At 36.3% G+C, this 20,453-nt stretch overlaps 1 protein-coding gene across 4 annotated transcripts in view; it reads right to left on the reverse strand.

The window, feature by feature from the left end:
* Rictor (RPTOR independent companion of MTOR complex 2) overlaps nucleotides 1-20,453 on the reverse strand; it is a 98,356-nt gene that overhangs the window by 43,824 nt on the left and 34,079 nt on the right. For all 4 annotated transcript variants that reach the window (XM_059276645.1, XM_059276643.1, XM_059276644.1 and 1 more), the window contains exons 4-8: nucleotides 16,342-16,406; nucleotides 15,219-15,350; nucleotides 10,902-10,965; nucleotides 6,335-6,461; nucleotides 3,002-3,171 (exon numbers count right to left, since the gene is read on the reverse strand). In XM_059276645.1, the coding sequence (XP_059132628.1) occupies nucleotides 3,002-3,171; nucleotides 6,335-6,461; nucleotides 10,902-10,965; nucleotides 15,219-15,350; nucleotides 16,342-16,406 (558 nt within the window). The remainder of the gene's footprint in view (nucleotides 1-3,001; nucleotides 3,172-6,334; nucleotides 6,462-10,901; nucleotides 10,966-15,218; nucleotides 15,351-16,341; nucleotides 16,407-20,453) is intronic.

Genomic DNA, 20,453 nt, shown 5'->3' on the forward strand with positions numbered 1-20,453 from the left:
CCAAGTATTAGGATTAATGGCATGCACCATTCCAAGAATGATGTTTTTAAGACTTATTTTTTTTTTTTTTTTTTTTTTTTTTTTGGTTTTTCGAGACAGGGTTTCTCTGTGTAGCTTTGCGCCTTTCCTGGAACTCACTTGGTAGCCCAGGCTGGCCTCGAACTCACAGAGATCCACCTGGCTCTGCCTCCCGAGTGCTGGGATTAAAGGCGTGCGCCACCACCGCCCGGCAAGACTTATTTTTTTAATGTTTAAACTGAGACCATTATCTATTCTGACAACTTTGAGAATCTGGTAAATGTCAAGAACAAGAGATTAGTTACAAATTATCCAGTTTGTTATTTTAGCACTACACACTCACCAAAAGCTCTTGATTTTTCTAATCTCAAGCATATGTGAATTTCCCCTACCAACATACTCTGACTAGCAATTGTCTAGGAAAAAAGTAAGCTCTTTCATAAGAACTTGTATAAATTCAATGCAAATGAACACCAGGGTAAACTAAAAACTGAGACACAAAACTTTAAGTTAATCTCACATCTATTTTTAACAGAGGAAGATGATGTCTGGCAGCAGAGACAAGAGTACTATAAATAGTTTTTAATAGAAAAAAGGTATTGATTTAGAATGAAAACAAAATCGATATGATGAAATAAAAAGAATACATTCTCTGAACTGATTCCACATTGAAGATATGATGGTGAAGACAGAAGACAGTGATAAACAGCCAAGGAAGGCAGTATTTATTACATGTGAAGAACTATGCAACTCATTTATATAGAGTAGAATATAGAGGAAAATACAACTAAACGTAAGCTTATATGGTTGCCAAGTACTGCAGTTACTATTGTTAAGATTTGTTATTTAGAACATTTAACTTTCAAAATAATTTTTTTAACTTTGAAAATCATGACCTTTTTACCTGTGAAAACTGTCAAGAGGAGCTAAACAACTTTCCTAAAGCCATGAAGTTAGCAAGGTCACAGGATAAACTCACACCCAATCTAGTATAGTAGCCTGGTGGCTCTACTCCCATCACCCAAACAGAAACTGTACAGCCTAAAGCCTGCCCTCTCAGGCTTTGTGCCACTGCGGTGATAGCTTATTAAGGGAGAAAGATGAAAGATATTTACGGTGTAAGCACAAGTATAGTTTACTTAAAAATCTACCACAGTCTTTGTAGGTAGGCTATTTTCATTTACATAAAGGTTAGCTAGTTTGCTTTATAATGTATAGAATTAGAGTCTATGCTACTACCTTCTTTGAGTCATCTCATTTTAAATATGAAATCTTTAATTTTTAATATGAATTATTCTACTTGATAAAAATTAAGGCTAAGCATTCTATGAAAGATCAATAATACCCATTGGCATAGGACTCCAATGAATAATATATTTAAAAATCACTAAAGGACTATTGTGCTTATTATATTCGTTAGTAATGATACTCTGATGAAGTTTTATAATCTGTAATGTTCTTAAAAGTAGTCCTAATGCCAAGAATGTTGGTGCTGCCTATAGTCCACCTACATGAAGGGCTGAGGCAGAGCCTACAGTCTGGAGACCAGCCCAGAGATCATAGCAAGACCCCATCACGAGGGGCGGGGGTGGAGGGGATGCTAATAAAATCAGAACTACAACATTTATAAGGCTCTTTTCCTAAAATGGTGAGGATAATTAGAAAATGATAAACATTTTAAGTCGTAGATAATTTTATACTTAAATCCTCGATTTAAACTTATTTTGGATGCTATCTTCAACAAACAACAATGTACTATATTCAAAACAAAGGGCTAAGCTCTGACTGTGTGATAGCTGCTCTGTCCTTCCAATGCAGTCTCACTAGCAGTCCTGGCTGCCCTCTAAGTCCATTATTCCTCTTCTGCCTCATGAATGCTAGGATTATAACCAGCTGCCACCATCCTCAGTTAATACCACCTTATAATAAGAAGTATATAGTAGCCTTACTACTTTAAGATAACAATACAAATTCCACCTCAATTAGTAAAATACTTTACACGTGACATATTGTTTAAAGATATATTCATGTTTTAAAAAGATACATTCATTACAGATAGTGCCAAACAAAGTGGTTTTCTTCTCTTTTGCATTATTTAGTATGTGTGTATGTGTGTGGGGGTATGTGACTTTTGGGTGCACACATGCCATGGTCTGTTCTCCCTTCCACCTTATTTCTGAGGCAGACTTCTTCTTGCTGTTTCTGCCCTGAGTTTCCTACAGAAGCTTCCAGGCAGTTCTTGTGTTTTTCCAGGAGTGCTGGGATCACAGGATTGAGCCACACCAAGTCCAGCTTTTATGTGGGTCCCAGGACCAAACTCAGGCTGCTGTCAGGTTACATGTTAAGGGTTTTACCCTCTGAACCATCTCTTCAGCCCCCAAAGTGGTTATGTTAGAAAAGTTTTGTATTGTTTAATGAACAAACAGAACATAGATAGCAGAAGAGAGACAATATTAACATACTGAATTTCTAATACAGGCACATGTCTTTAGTGCAATCTCATTCATCCTTTAGTTTGCTCAGGAAATTTCTTAGGGCTAATACAAAATGAACTATTTTGCATGTTGCTGAAATATTCTTGGTAGCAACGTTTTTAATTTGTTACTAGTCAAACAGCTATACAGAATGGGAACAAACCAAACTAACATAGGTTAGATAATTAATGTAACACTTGAGTCAACTACTGCAAAATTTCAAAACAAGGTTATATACTTAAACTTGTATTTTAGGGCTAGAGAGATGGCTCAGTGGTTAAGAGCATTAGCTGCTCTTCCAGAGGACCCAAGTTCGATTCCCAGCACCCACATGGCACCTTAAAAGCATCTACAACTCCAGTTCTCCGGGTTCCAACGCCCTCTTCTAGCCTCTATGGGCACTGCACACATATGGTGCACAGACATTCATGAAGGCAAAACCCTCATACACATTTAATAGCTAATTTTTAAGAACTGTATTTTAAATTAGAAACACTAAAAGTGCCTACCTCTAATTCTACATCAGCTCGCACATACTGTCGGGTCTTTGGATGATTAAGAAGGTGCAAAATTGTAGTAATGAGAGCCTCATTTATTCGACTTAATTGGCAATCAATCACATTTTTCAGGATGGTGTTTAGTCCGCCTCGAAGGGCTACCACCTCTGGGTTCTGAAGTGCTAAAATGAAAGAAAGACTAATTATATTCATAGTACTAAGTATTTAAAACCTACACTTTTACTTAAATCTTAAGTTTCCTCTTGAATTTGAAAACTTTCTTATTAACTATATTTACAAGTAAAACGTATCAACTAAGAATCATTCACTATCTTTTCCACAAGCCTGAGTTTTGAAATGTCTTTGAACGATTGTCATATTCTTTAGACATATTTTACTGAATATTTTTCTTCAATTTCAGAGTTCATTTTACTGTGGAGACATTAGCCCCTTAGTGATTTTTCAAATAATTTATAGGATTTGTAGTTTCAAAATTTGTTTCAAATGATATCATTAACTTTTATTTAAAAAAAAAAGGCACACATGCGTGCAAACACACACCCACCCCTTTGTAACTTTAAGATGAAAACCTCTCTTACTTTGAAGACCAACACTGTTCCTTGCGTGTAGGCTGTGCTTTTTGCCATGGAACTTGTTTTGGAAACAGTGCCTAGAAGTCAGCACAGAGCTCAGGCAGCCTCACTTGCACTATTCGGTCTGTGTCCTGAGTGCTGGGATTACAGGTGTCTTATCACCACGTGGGCCCAACATGTATGCATCTTAGTGACTTAAGTTACATTTGTTTCAATCTGTCATGATGTTGAGGTTCATTGAGATAACAAACTCAATTTTCCCCACAAATACTTTACTAATTATCCTAGCATGTTTCTCAAACTGATTTTTATACTTTTTTCTTCCTTTTTTGGAGACAGTGTTGCTATATTTGCAAGCTGGCTTTGAATTTGGTATCTTACTGGTTCTGTCTCCCAAGGGCTGAAATGACAGGTATGTGTTACCATGCCTAGCTTTGGTTTTTATTCTTAATGATATGCCAACATGTTTTTCAAAATACGATCTGCAACTTTTCAAGTTTTTCTCTTAAAAAATAAGAGTGATGTTAATTAGTTCTTAAAAATGGTATGAAAAGAAATTTTCCTTTCCCCTCCACTTTTATTTTTTTTCAAAATGTTTCTATAGTTTCATCTGTCACATTTATTCTCCTGGATGATTTTAGAATTAGGTTTCCTCCTGTGTTCTAAAGTTAGGTGAAATCACTCAGAACCACAGTGCACAGATCTTAATGGTATGGGTCAGTGATATGCAAACAGTTACACTGACTGCCCAAGCCTGCTCGACATAGGATCTTATCCTCTTGTGTCCGGCCAATTGCACCTTCTTGAAACTCAATTTGACACACTCAAAGGTATCTCCTCCATACACATTACCATATTTCCTACACATCTCTTACGTGTTTATTCTATTCTGATTTTGTCTATTCTATTCTGATTACTTCTGAAAAACATCAAATTTAAATTTTCCCATGATTCTACAGTAGTAATCACATAGGTCATTTCTTCACTTGATTCAGTTTTGTCAATGTACGTTTAGAGTGACAGTTAGCTGTTTTCCAATATTCAAACTTCATTTATTAATTTCCAATGTTTACTAAGAGTGTTGTCTCAAAATGTAAGGTGCAAAGTGACTAAGGACGATAACAAATGTTGAGCTCTGGTCTTCACATGTATGCGCACACACATCATGCACGTCCATGAAAAAAGGTTAACACCAAGTGTTGATTTAATAAGAACTCTTCTTTCTCTTCCGTTACTCTTTACAAAAATGTTCTCATGGTTTCTTCAGTTGTGTGTGAATGACAAAATTTAAGATTAGTTCCTTCTCTGTTTTCAATAGCACTTTAGAACTACACATTACATTACCTGAAGTAAAGCTTCTCAAGTATGCCAGGCATTGGCATACAGCAAAAGTTTTTGTCCATCAAACGTTTATGACTTTCATCTAGACTATCAATGGAGTAGCCTTCTAATTCTGTAAACGTTCCTAGACAGAATGACGTGCCCCTTTATTATTTTACCAAGATCCATTGGTCAGCTTTTTCAGAGCCCATAGTTTCACCAGTGTTTGTAATCACGTCCCTGGTTTTGATCCAGCACGTGTTCTACTTATGTGCAACTGGATACTAACATTGAGTTTAAAAACTCGGTTTTTTTCAAGCACATTGTTAAAAACTTTTTCTGTTCAAAAGAACTCCTATTACATTCTTCTCCTTTATTAAGAAGTGCATTTCAATGTTTTCTTCTTCCAACTAGTATAAATGAAGGCTGAGCAATCTGTCTTGCATCCCAATACCAAATGTTAATTTTGCCATTCTTTTCACCCTGCCTGCGGAGTGGTTGGTATTTCCCTTCTTTCCTACTCGGGTTTGCTTATCCATTTACATTTTGCTTTACTTTATGATAAGCATCAATCAATATTATTTTCTAGGCATCCAATACATGATTGTAAAATTTTACAATTTTCTTAACAATCCTAATCATATTTCTGATCTTGTTTCTACACCAGGTATTACAGGCCATTTTTTGAGTCTTCAGTGGTAGAGTGGCTCTTCTTTTTTGAAACTTAAAACTTTAGTAATTTATTTACTATCCAAGAGGAAATATAATTTCCACAATTTGTACTTTTGGTAATAGAAAAAAAATCATCATCTTATTACTTAAAATTATATTCCACTGACAGTAAATGAAGTTGAACTTTTCAAATTAGCCACGTGGGTATTTGGAGATTATTTGTATTTACTATTTTACTTTATATGTGGTATTTTGCTTGTTTGATCTGCCAACAGTCTTCTTCTTTTTTTTTTTTTTTTTTGGTTCCTTATAGTAAACTCTAGCTACTAAAATCCGTGTATGATTTACTTTCCTTTCAATGCCCAGATAAACATGCATTCATGTTTTTACTCTCCCTTTTTTCACTCTAATCTCTCATCTGTAATAAAAAAAGGGTTTTATTAGGATTCATTTTTTGCACTGTAGACTATTACTTCAAACCATATCAAGATATAGTATCATCAATGTCAGAGGGCTAGACTAGTAGGTTTTATTATTATTATTACTGGATTACAGACAATCAAATTTCATGATGAATAATCTGAAAATATATACAATAATATGAATTTTGAATTGTTAAATAACATGTCTTCTACTTTCCTATCAGAAATGAACATTTTCTTATTTTTGTAGCAATAATTAAAGCATTTTTCTTGTAAAGACATTAGGGAATATTATGTGTACTTTATAAAACACTTTATTACTTCAAGAAAATTCTGACCTAGTTCACAGATAATGGCAATGCATGCCCGGACCATTCTGTCTCTCTCTTGAAGTCCATCATTTCCAACTGCAATTAATGAGTTGGCCACAGAACTAGGAAACAAGGAAGCATTCACAGTAATCATCTGTAACAGAGAAGATCACAAGATAAGTCATTTACTTTTTAGTACACTGTAAATTTTATTTTATTCAGAGAGAGATAGTTAGGGGCACAAATTCTCACAAGACTAAGGCACCAATTTTAACATTCAGCTCTGTATGGACATCCCAAAGTATTGTTTTAACTGTAAGGATTGCTATTATTATAACTAACAGTAAATATTAACAATAATTACCATGGAAATGTTCCTGGTTTTTTTCCCCCATAATTTAAAACTAAACTAGTTGCTAAACAAGACTGTTTCTAAGATTCTAAGTCCCTCCTGAATAGGAGCGTTATCTTATACAGCTCCTCAGTGTCCACAATGTTGCTCAGTGACATAGATGGTAGTGACATCCAACTGAGATGCTCCATCATCACCATGTCCCTGCCACTTACCTCTGCTCCTCCCTCCTGATCAAACTGACTTGAACTCCATCCACTCAATAATCTTTAGCTACTGTTACTTGTTGCTATGCCAAAAGGTAGATTGACTAATCCAGAATCTTTTGATATGTGAAAATTCTGAGGTAGACTGTACGTATATAAACCTTGTGATAAAACTCTGTGTGAACCTCAAATCAAAGGTTGAATTGGCAATATCATTAACTGCAATTCTGGAAATAGGGCAAGTGTCTACCTTTGACTTAAAAAGCAGGAAGAAAATCAAGCAGGTGACAAACTACTGTTTAATATAAACTATCTGGTAGATCAACTATTTCAAAATAATACCCTACAGTAGGAAAAGAGAAGGTTTTGACAGAGAGAAAAGTAACTTCTGGATGTTACTGGAGTTAGAAACCTGTTAGAAGAATTAAAATTTGTGTTCTGACACGGGATACAAGATGACTAAAACAAGACACTCAGGTAAGGTTATGAGAACCAAAGGAACAATATGAGATCTTCTATCCTCGGGAGAAGGAATCTACGCTTCTCTTACTTTATATTTTAATTTTACTGGTGCATTAGTATGTTACACATAGTTCTTATGTTCCTAAGAAAACTTCCACCAAAGGACTGGAAGATGGATCAGGAGTTACGAGTACAGTTCCTCTTCCAGAGAACCCAAACTCATTTCCAAGATCCACTGTGGATAGCAATCACTTGTAACTCTTAACTCCAGGGGGATCCAGCACCTCTGGCTTCTGTACCTGTAACCATGTGCACATAGCACCTGCCCTCTATACACATATAAATATAATTTTAAAAATTAAGAAAACTCTAAAAGAATTACCCAAATAACAAAATTCATGTGATATATTCTTAAAGAGCTATGACAATTTAGTTTTCCAAATTAGATAGACTACTAAGTAGTAAAGTATATTCTTTGCCAAATCAATCCTTTTTGAGTGAGATTGCTTATAGGAAAATGAAGATGTAAACAATGAAATACTTCCAACAATTTCAAGTACAGTAAGAAATTCTACTCTACAAATCTTATATATGTCTACTAAACATATACTTATCTATTCAATAGATTATACTATGGACCAACTACATAGAATTAAATTTTTATAAATGAAATCATGGTTTGCATTGGTTTGCATTTTCCAGAGAGATGCACATAGAGAGATTCTTAAAGTCAATGGGATCAAAGGATGCTTTCCTCACTGATCTATGAATACTCAATAAAGGAAAAGCCATTTTATACTTTGTGGCCACTATTACAACCCTCTTTTCCAGCATGAACAGACATATAAAGCAAGGATCAAGACTAGGCAATAAATCTGCTCAACTGACACAAGCAGTTACACAATAGTGCTCTAAGACAAACAGCTGAAATGTGTGCTGTGACCGGAAGGGTAATTGAGGGTAGAAAGAGGAGGAAATGAAATGAGAAGCAAACAGTCACTGTGGGAATGGTGGTTCTTTGCCTACATGTATGGTGGTGTATGATGACAGCTTAGACAGAAATGGTTGACAGGACCAAAGCAAGCAGGTTGTACTTAACACTCATTAGCCAATGTAGCTTTAGATATCTGGACACTGGGTTCTCACTCTGGCTATCCCACTATCTAGTGGTATATATAGTATATCAAGGGCATGTGATTCCACCAAATGAAATCCTTACAGGTACAAAGAAAAGAAAACAATAGTATTAATTCCTATTAGTATTAGTAGTATTAATTCCTGAGAGTATTAATCCCTATTTTATGAATAAAGAAATTCCATATGAATATAGCAATGATAAATTCACATAGTAATAAGTAGAGTATATTGTATTGTGTATGTGCATGGGTATGTATATGTGTACATGTCCCAGTATGTGGAAACCAGAGGCCTATGTTGAATGTTTCTCTCAGTTACTCTCCATCTTATGGTTTGAGACAGGGTCTCTCACTGAACCTGGAGCTCACTGACTCAGCTAAACTGGCCAGCCAAGAACTCCAGGGTTCTGCCTTACCCATTCTCCAGCACTGGGATTATGCATGCAAGCCACTATATTCAACTTTTTACTGGAGATCTGAACTCTGGTCCTAATGTTTGTGCAGCAAGTGCTTTATTGACTGGGCCATCATCTTGCCAGTCCTACCTAAGTAGAATTTAAATGAGAAAAAGAAAAGAGTAGGAACAGTTGACTAGTGGCAAAACTACATAGAAAATATGTATAACAAACCAGAAAGGAATACCAGATAGAAGGAGAAAAGAAAAGATCAGAGACACTGAAGAAAAACCCAAATAGAATCCCTTCAAATAAATGAGATAGGTAATAGGGAAGGAAAAGAAACCTAAGTGTTCCTTAATTACTCATGAACTAAGTTACCTTAAAGCCAAAAGAAGCTAGGTTTTCAAACGTTTGAATGCATATAAAAAGCCTGAGTAATTATCTTAAGAACTAACAAAGTAATAATAAGATAAACATTTGAAAAAAAGGAATTAATGAAGCAGTGAGATGGCTTAGCAGGTAAAGGTGGTTGCAGCTAAGCCTGAATACCTGAGTTCACACCCTGGGACCCACACAGTGGATGAAGAAAACTCACTCTTGCAGGCTGCCCTCTGACAGACTCCTGTGTGCCACAGTGTGTACACACACGCACATAAACATACACACAATCAAGGCAAGTCAATACATTTTTAAACAATTAACTTTAGGGGAACTGAAGAGATAGCTCAGTCAGTAAAAAGCCTACTGTGCAAGCATAAGGCCCTGAGTTTGGATCCCTAGCAACCATCTCATGCTGGGTTCCAAAAAAGACAGCTCTCTGGAGTTTATTGGCATGCCAGTCTAGTCGAAGAGAAGCTCCAGGTTCAAGGAGAGAACCTGAGGAGACAAGATTGAATGCAACTGAAGAGAAAGAACAGACACAGACTTCTAGCCTCCAGTTGCACCTGAATGGTTTCAGTAGCTGGGAATTGTTGAGAAAGGAAACACAAACCTCTGATGCTAAAAGTACTGAGAAAAGGAATAGTTTCTATTGCCCATAAAGAACAACATTTATTCATCAAATACGCTTTACTCTTAGCACTTTCAGCTAAAGGAAGGAGAAACCAAACCCTGTAGCTCCTTCACTTAGCCTATAGCTAAGATCAAGTACTGGTAATTTTCTGACGATTGCATTTTTAAGTAATACCAGACACTAATGATCCTGCATCTCCAGAGACACTGAAAACCAACTGTCTCTGTGTTATATTGCCATTGAGTTATTTTTAAGAGTTTAATTTTATGGACCTCTATTATATATTAAATTTTAACATGTACATGATAGCAATGACGGCAAACGACAATAATCTTAGCACTTAGGAGCTAGCCAGAGGATCTCCAGGAGTTTAAGCACAGCCTCACTTAAAGAGTGAAACCTGGGCTGGAGAGATGTGTCTCAATCAAATTTACTTTCTCTTCACTTTCCTGGGTAGTCACAAGAACATCACATCATTAACAACTGAAAGAGAAACCTATAAAGGAATCCCCAGAAGCTTTGTGGATCGCCTTTAATCAAATCCTTTCCTCAGCTTAAACTGTGGCATTTTATATAGCAAAGCTATCTACCCAAATAGTTTATTCCAAGTTCCCATGGGCTGTGTACAAATTTATCTTGAAAGCAGTGAGCTCCTGTTTGGGATATTTATACTACTAGCTAGGAAGAACCACACACTGAAGGGATGATGAAGATGGTTGGGGGCAACTACCCTTTCCCTAACAACAAAGCAGTAATTACATTCACATGTCCACTATAGACAGAAATACTCCTCAGCATGATCATTTTCTAAGAAGCTATCCTCAATCACATAGACTAATTACACAAATATTCACACTTATCACCATGTTCAACAGATCTACTTACTTCATAAAACTTAACAAAACTAAAATGTTTAATGAAAACTCATTCTTCAGATTTTAATAAAAATAATCCACAATCATGTAAATGTGGAAGCACTTAACATGGAAGCACCCATTTGCCCTTATGCTCTCACACATGGCACGTACCTTTCTGACTAAGCGAAGTGCTTGTGTCCTCTCCACCTCATTGCTCTGCTGGATGTCAATGCACCTAAATAATACAAAACACCAGTCATTGCGAAATCCTATGTAACAAAACCTCACAGAATACTAAGTCAGAATTATCTTCATAATCCAATACAGTGAATTAAAACTTCAAACACTATAGTACATGCTTTCCCAATAACAGGAAATATTTAATTATGTATGTCTAGTGATAAATGTTATCAGAAATATCAGTTAAAATATCAAGGGAAAAAAGGTGATACATCTATAAAGAATCACATATTAGAGACATATTGAAAAACTTTATCTACCTGATTTAAAAAGTCACAGTAATATATATAAACCATATATATAAGAAAGTATTTCCATCTTGTTTTAGTTTGTTATTTTAATCCAGGTTTAAACTGTATCTATAAAGACTATCTTATTCAATGTAAGAATCCTATTTTAGCCTGGCATAGTGGTACACCTTTAATCCCAGCACTTGGGAAGCAGAGGCAGGTGGATCTCTTATGAGTTCGAGGCCAGCCTGGTCCACAAAGTGAGTTCCAGGATAGCCAGAGTTATACAGTGAGATCCTGTCTTAAAAAAAAAAACAAAAAGAATTCTATTTTACTAAATAATTTGAATTCAGTTCTCTTCAAAACATTTGATCAAATTATCACTTAGTTGACATCACCTTGTAAAATGTAATAAATTATAAAATTTGAAAGATTATTTGTTTTATATAGCAACAAAATTATTTTTCAAATATTTATGTTAGGCAGTTCAGTATTTTAACCAATATTTTATATAGGTAGGTAAGTTACTATTCAAAAGCATTTCTGTTTTGTCTAAATATAACTAAAAAGTGAGGGAGAGCTAAAATGGCTGCTTTTTCAAGTCCAGCAAAACACACACACACACACACACACACACACACACACACACAAAATCATGCAGACTAGATTTATATTTTTGGCTATTACCATGAAGCTTGGACCATACCCAATCCTCCTGGCAAAACCAACTATAAAGACTGAAAAACTTACTTTGGACAACTACTACTAAAAGGGAAATGGAGAATAAGCCTGAAAGGAAAAAACATAAGGAGCTCCACATTCAATCGGGCCTTTTCCACTAGAAACATCTGTCAGCCCCACATGTAAGGCAGGTAAGAGTTCTGGCATACTGAAAAGGGAGATTTAACCAGAGGGCAGATAAGGGCCCAAAGGAGGACAGGACAGGAATATGATCTTAAAAATCTGCATGCGATGTTCTCACCAAAACACTTGTCAGGTTATGTGTCGTGTAAGGGCAGAATTAGGCTCCCAGAGGCCAAGTAAAAACCTACTCTGAGAAGCGTAGGAACACAGCAGAGATGCCACTAAATACATGACTAAGAAAGATGCTTGGGCTGGAGTTGGCCAAGGAAGCAGCTCAGCTAAATGCCTTCACTTTAGGTTCAGACTCCAAATCGTTACTTCCTTGGACATTAGCAAAACCTAAACTAGTTTAACATACTCAATGCAATCAGGTAAGACTCTAGAATAAAACTCTCTTCAAAGGAAAATGAAAACATGATACAGTGCTGGCAATTTTAAACACTAACGGTTGTTATGAGCCATGATTTAAAACAAATACCCAAACAAAAGTCCCAAGAACTCAATCAAAAGACACTGACAACAGAAAGAATACAGGTGTTTACATATTAAGAACTGTCAGACTTCCAAAAAACTATGGTTATGGTTAGTATATCCATAAAAATAGAAAGATGGGGAAATAAAGCAGAAACTAATTTTTAAAGAGTAAAATAAATTGTAAGGCAATAACTGAAACAAAGCATTAAAGAGACTGACTTACTGGTAGGATAGAGTGGAATAAAAGTAAAAAGTAAGCCTTAAACTATGAAAATAAACAAACAAAAAACAGCAAAGGTGGAAAACTACAGTAAGGGTGCCAGACAAAAGTACAATAATAGGTGATATTAAAGATGATTCAACATAGTGCAGATGGAGTGCCCTGGAAAGGTAGAATATAACACATAAAATCTTTACAGCCCCACAGAGTGATGGGAGCAAAAGTAGCAGAAAGAAGAGACTGGCACTAAGAAACAGGCAGAAGATAACAACGTACACACACTGAAAAATAACTAATAGACGGGGCTGGAAAGGTGGCTCAGTGGTTAAGAGCTCTTGCTGCTCTTGCTGCTCTTGCAGAGGACCCAAGTTCAGTTACGAGCACCCACATGGTGGATTGTAGCCATCAGTAACTCCAGTTCTAGAGGTTCTGGTGCACATACATATATGCAGGCAAAATAGTCACAATCAATCAATCAACTCCTGGTAGAACTAATAAACATGTAAGGGGTTAAGTTGTAACAAGAAACAAAGCAGCAAAGTGCAGGAGGTGGATTACATTGCTCTGCTAGTAGGAAGAATGGCAGTCTTGAACACCGTAGGGATGGAAAACAACCTCCAGAGCAACTCCTATAAAAGAAAAGACTTCAGAACTGAGAGGCTTTTGAAAAAGGACCCTGGTCATTAAAAGCAAACCAACTAACCAAATATAAATTCAAGAAGCCAGCGGTGTGCGGTGGCTACCTGCAACCCCAGGCCTTAGAAGGTAAGAGGCAGGAGAACCAGGAATCAAGTCCAGCCTGAGCTACCTGGGACCTTGTCTTGAAATCACAAAACAGAAGAAAAACACAAAGAGAGAAAAAGAAAAATACAGAGAACAGATATGACAAAAACACCACATGTAGCAAGTTAACAAGCTTGAATATATAAACCCCACAAAAGATAAGCAAGGAAACAGGCAAGAGAAAGGCTGGCGCTACAGGATCAGCACTCAGGGAAAAGCAGTATTAAGACGACAGACTTCTCAAAATTACTGAAGGCTGAGCTCAAAACTAAGCCTTAGCAACTTCCAAACAGACAAATAGTCGATACAGCATGGTGCTTGTACCCACTAAAGAAAGTAAACCACAGTTGAAAAAAAAAAAAATCCAACCCTGTAAGATCCACTGGTTTATTCTTACCATGGAGGGGAAAATACTAACACAACTCACAAGATTTGCATAGTATTGTTCAAAGAATAAAGAGGGCAACAACTCAGCTGTTTCCTAGAACTAAAAAATAAAGGCCAACACCTTCAGTTTATATAAAAACGACAAGCTATCATGAGGAAATGGTATTTACTGTAACAATACAAGAACACAGGTAATTTACCAAACAGCTACAGAAAGCTACACTGGAATACAAAACACTTTCCACCTGAACTCAGGAAGATTTCAATTCAGTAAAGTTCTCAGCAATGTGGTAAAGCAAGAGTAAGGAGGTTAAAAGTATGGGAAGAAGTAAGTCATCATTTGCCATTAATGCTTATGTACATAGGATAATATAATCTGCAAACTAGTGCAACTATAAATTGTACCAAGACTGCTATGGAAGAAGACAATATGCCCTATTTTTCTAAATATTAGCAGCTAAAAACAGTAAAAAAAAAAAAAAGATTAATGACATTAATCATTGATAACCATTATAAAATCTAAGCACATATGTTGGTACACGTCTGAAACCCTAGCACTCAAGAGGTTGAGGCAGAAGAATTTTAAGTTTGAAGCCAGCCTGGAACATGTAGTGAGACCACGTCAAAACAAAACAACATAAATAAATAAACAAACCTACAACATTAAAAAAAAACAAGAACTACCACCCAAATCTAGTAAATACAAATAAAGCTCACAAACCAGTCAAGGCCTCCGAAGTATTAGTGCCATTTCTTAAAAAAATTCATACAACAATATCTCCCAAGGCTAAACACACATGCATCACATTCCAACATTCCTATTTGTATACACGCTTGTAAGAAATGAGAGCCTCACGGAGTTGCACAAAAATTTCAGGCAGCTTCTTTCAAGTAACTCAACACTGAACACTGTCCTGAATTAACAGATTACATTGTGTTCTAATCTTTAAATACTACATAGCAAAAATAAATTGAAAAAACAAAAAGTCTATCAACTTGGAAGCTTACAGATAAGAAAAAAAATAACTGATGTATACTTAGGTATGTTGATTAGATATATATTAATATATAATGTGAAATGCAAGGGCAGGTAAACTAGTCTACAAGGAACAAACTATTTTACAATTGCCTCCCTGGTATGCTAAAAATGCCCTTAGTCTTACATGATCCTGTATGTTTGCAAACATTATCAAACTTTACACCAAAAATCTGTACACATTTGATACTATGTTAATACTCTACACAAAACCTTAAAAACATATGAAACATAAGCCAGTCTAGGAAAATTACCTAGCTATTAAATAGTCCACTTTCAATTTTAGCACCTTCTGCAGAATACTGGAATCCTGGATGAGATAGCGCAGCGCTCGCAACCCAGCTGCTCTCACTTCTTTTGCTTCATTTAATAAAGCTAAGCGCAAACTGCATGAAAACAAACAAAAAGTTTTGTTATTATTACAAAGACATACAGAAATATCAGTATAGTTTACCTAGCCCTCATCTGAAATGCTTGGGATGAGAAGTACTTCTCATTCCTGGTATTTTTAAACTGGGACTACTTTCAAGGCTATGCCAAAGGGAGTATCTCTCATTTGAAAATCTAGAGCACCAAACTTTCGAACACTTGAGATAACTAACAAAGTCTCAGACTTTGGAGCATTCACCCAGAACAACTTCTTCCTCAGCTGAGGATACCCCAAACTTTCAGTTATGGATAGTTAATTCCATAAAACAAAACAAAACAAAACAAAAAAACTACTCCAAAGTAAAGGATTTCACTTAATGATGTTGTTAACCCATTCTGGCTCCAAACAGTCTCACTAGTACAGCCAATGTTGAGTTTTAATCATGTCTGGCACACTGCATAACTGCAAGGAGAAATCCCTTAGAATCTTCTCAAAGTGTATCTTTAGCTACGCTTCTACAATGTATCTTTTGTTTATATCTGTGCTTCTACAAGTTCCAAAGGAAGATTAGTTTAAACCAATAACAAGATCTTTAACAGTAGCAAACACACATTACTAGTAATCTTAACTTCTAAGAACATCAAAAAGTAGTAATGAAACTGCCTGATCAATAACTATTAGCATACAACAAATTTGTAATAGGATAGATTTATTGGCTCATATTATTCCTGGGAAGAGTGAGAGAAATTCAGTCTGCAAATTTAATTTTTAAATTTAACCTTTAAAGAAGTCCATATTTTTTGAACAGTAACTTTAGTTCTTTGTATCCAGCAATCACAAAAGCTCAACTAAGGCTTCCGACACAACAAAGTCACTGAAGATCCTGAATTTTTCCTCTGGGCAACCACCGTTTCTACAGAATTAAGCATGTGTTGCCATTATCCTACCTTTAAATTTTTACAATGGAAATTACTAAAATAAGGGAGAGAAGACTGAACTAAACTTACCAAATTATGATGTCTTCATAATTAAAGCCCAATTTTTCTTCACTATGGCCAATATCACAAAGAAGCTGTTTAGAAGAAACAGAAAAATACTTTGCATATGAGTTAGATTTACATATCTATGTGCACAATTTTAGGCTCAAAATAGGGCATTTTTCTTTAATAAATTTCTGAAAAATCTTATTATAAAAATATGCTGCATTATTTCTATCATCTTACTTTCATTAACCACAATTTTAGATTTAACTCTCCTTCCCTTTGTTTTTGTTTTGTTTGGTTTTGTTTTGAGACAGGGTTTCTCTGTGTAGCTTTGGTGCCTGTCCTGGAACTCACTTTGTAGCCCAGGCTGGCCTCAAACTCACAGAGATCCACCCGGCTCTGCCTCCCGAGTGCTGGGATTAAAGGCGTGCGCCACCACCGCCCGGCTCTCCTTTCCCTTTTTAATTGCTGTCTCCTATTCTTATTCTGTCTTTCTCAATGTCTTATTCACCACTCTCAGTGGTTGCCACTGTGTTTCCAAACACTGATTACTCTACCTCGTGATTTCTTCACCACATCCTCAATGTTGGGAGCTCACAGTACTTGACTTCATTTACCCTTAGCCCTCATTCCCATAAGTTTCTCTTTTTATCTTTCAAGATGCATCAGCTATCACTACTGATAACTGGTGATTGTTCTCAATCCATACAAAGTCAATAATAATTTATATTCACACCTATATTCACTCTTCATTGTTCTTCCTGAATGTCACCTTTTTTCGCATTGGTCAAAAGCTGTTGTTACTGATGACATCTTTTCCTGGTGTTTTGACCAGATTTTGGCCTAGGTTAGTAGTTAACAATTCTCCATGTTTCTATTTGTCTGGAAAGGATTTTATTTTCATTTTTGACGCTAATTTGGTGACTATATTGAAGTTTAGGTTAGCTGCTATTCTCTTCCTAAAGTTTCATGTCACTTGGTTGTTAAGTCTACCGTAAGTCTTGCTGTCTACTCTTTGGAAACAAGTCTTTTTTCCTCAGACTCTTACAAAGATTTTCTTTCTCATCACTGGTCTTCAGCAGTGTTACTTTGATTTGTTCATCTGGTTTCCTTTATATCTATCTTGCTTAAGATAAATAAAGCTTTGCAGGCTGGAGAGATGGCTCTGTGATTAAGAGCACTGACTATTCTTCCAGAGACCTGGGTTCAATTCCCAGCAACCACATGGCAGCTCACAACTGTCTGTAACTCCAGTTTCAGGGTACCCGACACTCCCATATAGACATACATTCAGGCAAAACACCAGTGCACATTACAAAAGAAAAAAGGCTGGGCGGTGATGTTGCACACCTTTAATCCCAGCACTGGGGAGGCAGAAGCAGGCGGATCTCTGAGTTCAAGGCCAGCCTGGTCTACAGAGTGAGTTCCAGAACAGCCAGGGCTACACAGAGAAACTCTGTTTTGGAAAAAAAACAAAAAAACAAACAAAAAAAAAAAACAAAAAACACTACGTGTGGCTCTCTAGTGTTGAGTATTTTATCAGTTTGTTGTTGTTGTTTTGACATCCCACATATTATCTCCTCAAATCACTTCTGTCCAATTCTATTCTTTTCTTCTGGTAATTTAGGTGTGCTCTGGGATGTTCTGTATGGCAAATGTGTTGCTCTGATTGGTCAATAAATAAAACACTGATTGGCCAGTGGCTAGGCAGGAAGTATAAGCGGGACTAACAGAGGAGAAAAGAAAGAACAGGAAGGCAGAAAGAGACACTGCCAGCCGCCACGATGACAAACAGCATATGAAGATGCCAGTAAGCCACGAGGCAGGTATAGATTTATAGAAATGGATTAATTTAAGATATAAGAACAGTTAGCAAGAAGCCTGCCACAGCCATACAGTTTGTAACCAATATAAATCTCTGTGTTTACTTGGTTGGGTCTGAGCAGCTGTGGGACTGGTGGGTGACAAAGATTTGTCCTGACTGTGGGCCAGGCAGGAAAACTCTAGCTACATAGGTGTATGCATGTCACACCTTCAATAAGTCATCTTTTCAATTTTTTCCAATTTCCCTTATTTCAATTGTTGCATATTTTCTAATGACTCCATCTTCTAATGTGTTTATCTTCTACTACAGGAGTGATTCTCAGCCTATGAGTTGCAACCCCTCTTGGGGTTGAATGACCCTTTCACAGGGGTTGCCTAAGACTATCTGCATATCAGATATTTACATTATGATTCATAACAGTAGCAAATTACTGTTATGAAGTAACAAAGAAAATAATTTTATGGTTGGGGTTCACCACAACATGAGGAACTGTTAAGGGGTCACAGCTTTAGGAAGCTTGAGAAACACTGTACTACACACATCTAGAAATTTTTAATTTTAGATAATGTATTTTTCTCTTCTTAAATTGCCCCAGGATTCAACAACCACACAAGGCGGACCTCCTGGAGCTGTCTTTTCTATCCTCCAACTACAGTACTCTCCAGGGTTACCCTTGGCCCTTAGGTTCCATCCACAATGCATGACAGCAAGAATTCCATGAGTGTAAGATTCGAAGAAGGAAGCTTGCTTCTCTAGAGTCTCCTCTCTGGAACTTTGGTCCCTGCACCTCTTGATGCCAAGTAGTTTGCTGTCTTCAAAACTGCTTTGGTTATTGTTATTGAGAACACTGGTTTACACGCTACATGTGGTTCTAATTTAGGACTGAAATTTGAAAACTGGTTTCTACTCAGAAGTTGAATAAAACTTCCTCATGTATTGGGACTAACTGAAACAGATTAAAGAGAAAGTAAATTCTTTAATACTAATAACTCAAAAAGGTCTCCAAAGTGTTATTAATCTTCCATATTATGATGCCAGAAAGGTAAAATCCTAGGTGATCTTGGTATCAGTTACTGTGAAAAGAATAGACCCTAAGAACAAGCTGACAAGTTTACTATTCCTGCAGCAGCATACATGCAAAACGCCCTCACAGTTTCTTCACAGATAGGACAGCAGGGATAAGGTAGACTCCCAGGGAAAATTTTTTTAAGTTCCAAATAGAATAGGTGAAGATAGAAACAGAATAGCTATTCTTAGTTACTGCATTATTACAGAATCCTTAAGTGTGCAATGTGGAAAGAGGTTTCAGGTTTTGTAGTTGGTTGTTTTGTTTGTTTGTTTGTATTTTTTTTTAACTCTTTGGGGGCCAGCCACTCAGCTCCCAAACAAAGACATGGAGATTTATTCTTACTTATGAATGCCCAGCCTTAGTTTGGCTTGTTTCTAGACAGCTTTTCTAACTTAAATTACCCTGTTCCTCTTTAAATACATTTCGCCTCTTGGCTTTTACCTTTCTTTATTCTATATGTCTTTCTTCCCTTCTTACTCCGTGGCTGGCTGTGTGACTGTGTGGCTGGCCCTGGAGTCCTCCTCTCCTTCTCCTTTTCTAGTTCCCTCCTTCTCTTCTAAATTTCGCCTCCTATTTATTCTCCCTGCATGCCAGCCCACCTATCCTTTCTCCTGCTTAGCTGTCCAGCTCTTTATCAGACCAAGCATGTGTTTGAGGCAGGGAAAATAACACAGCTTCACAGAGTTAAACAAATTAACATAAAGAATGCAGCACATTTTTGTATCATTAAACAAATATTCCACAACATAAACGAATAACACATCTTAAACTAATATTCCACAACAAGGTTTTCAAAAGAATAAGAATTTTTTTCTTTAATTTGTTAACATATAATGCTCCAAGTACTTAAAACTAAAGGACAATTTTTAAATAAATACATATATCCGTAAAACGGTTAAGATTTTTTTTTCAAAGTTTTAAGACCATAGGAAAATATTCTGTACCTTAAAATGTCAACTATATACCTAAAAGTGAAGGTATCATATTAAGTCAAAAAATATTTACAAGAGGATATGAACTAAAAATACTTTGCAAACTTTGGAAAGAACATCAGAAACAAAATCTACTATGCATAGTAGTAGCACACCTGTAATCTCAGTACTTGGGAGGCAGAGGCAGAAGTCTCCATAGGTGCTACAGCCTGGGCTACATGAGACTCTATTTCACAGGAAGAGACTGTAGCAAATATAGAAAATTAAGACTCTCTTACAGTTTGCCAGTGCCCCCAAAACATATACAACA

The sequence above is a fragment of the Peromyscus eremicus genome, chromosome 11, assembly GCF_949786415.1.
Source record: "Peromyscus eremicus chromosome 11, PerEre_H2_v1, whole genome shotgun sequence".
Classification (NCBI taxonomy): Eukaryota; Metazoa; Chordata; class Mammalia; order Rodentia; family Cricetidae; genus Peromyscus; species Peromyscus eremicus.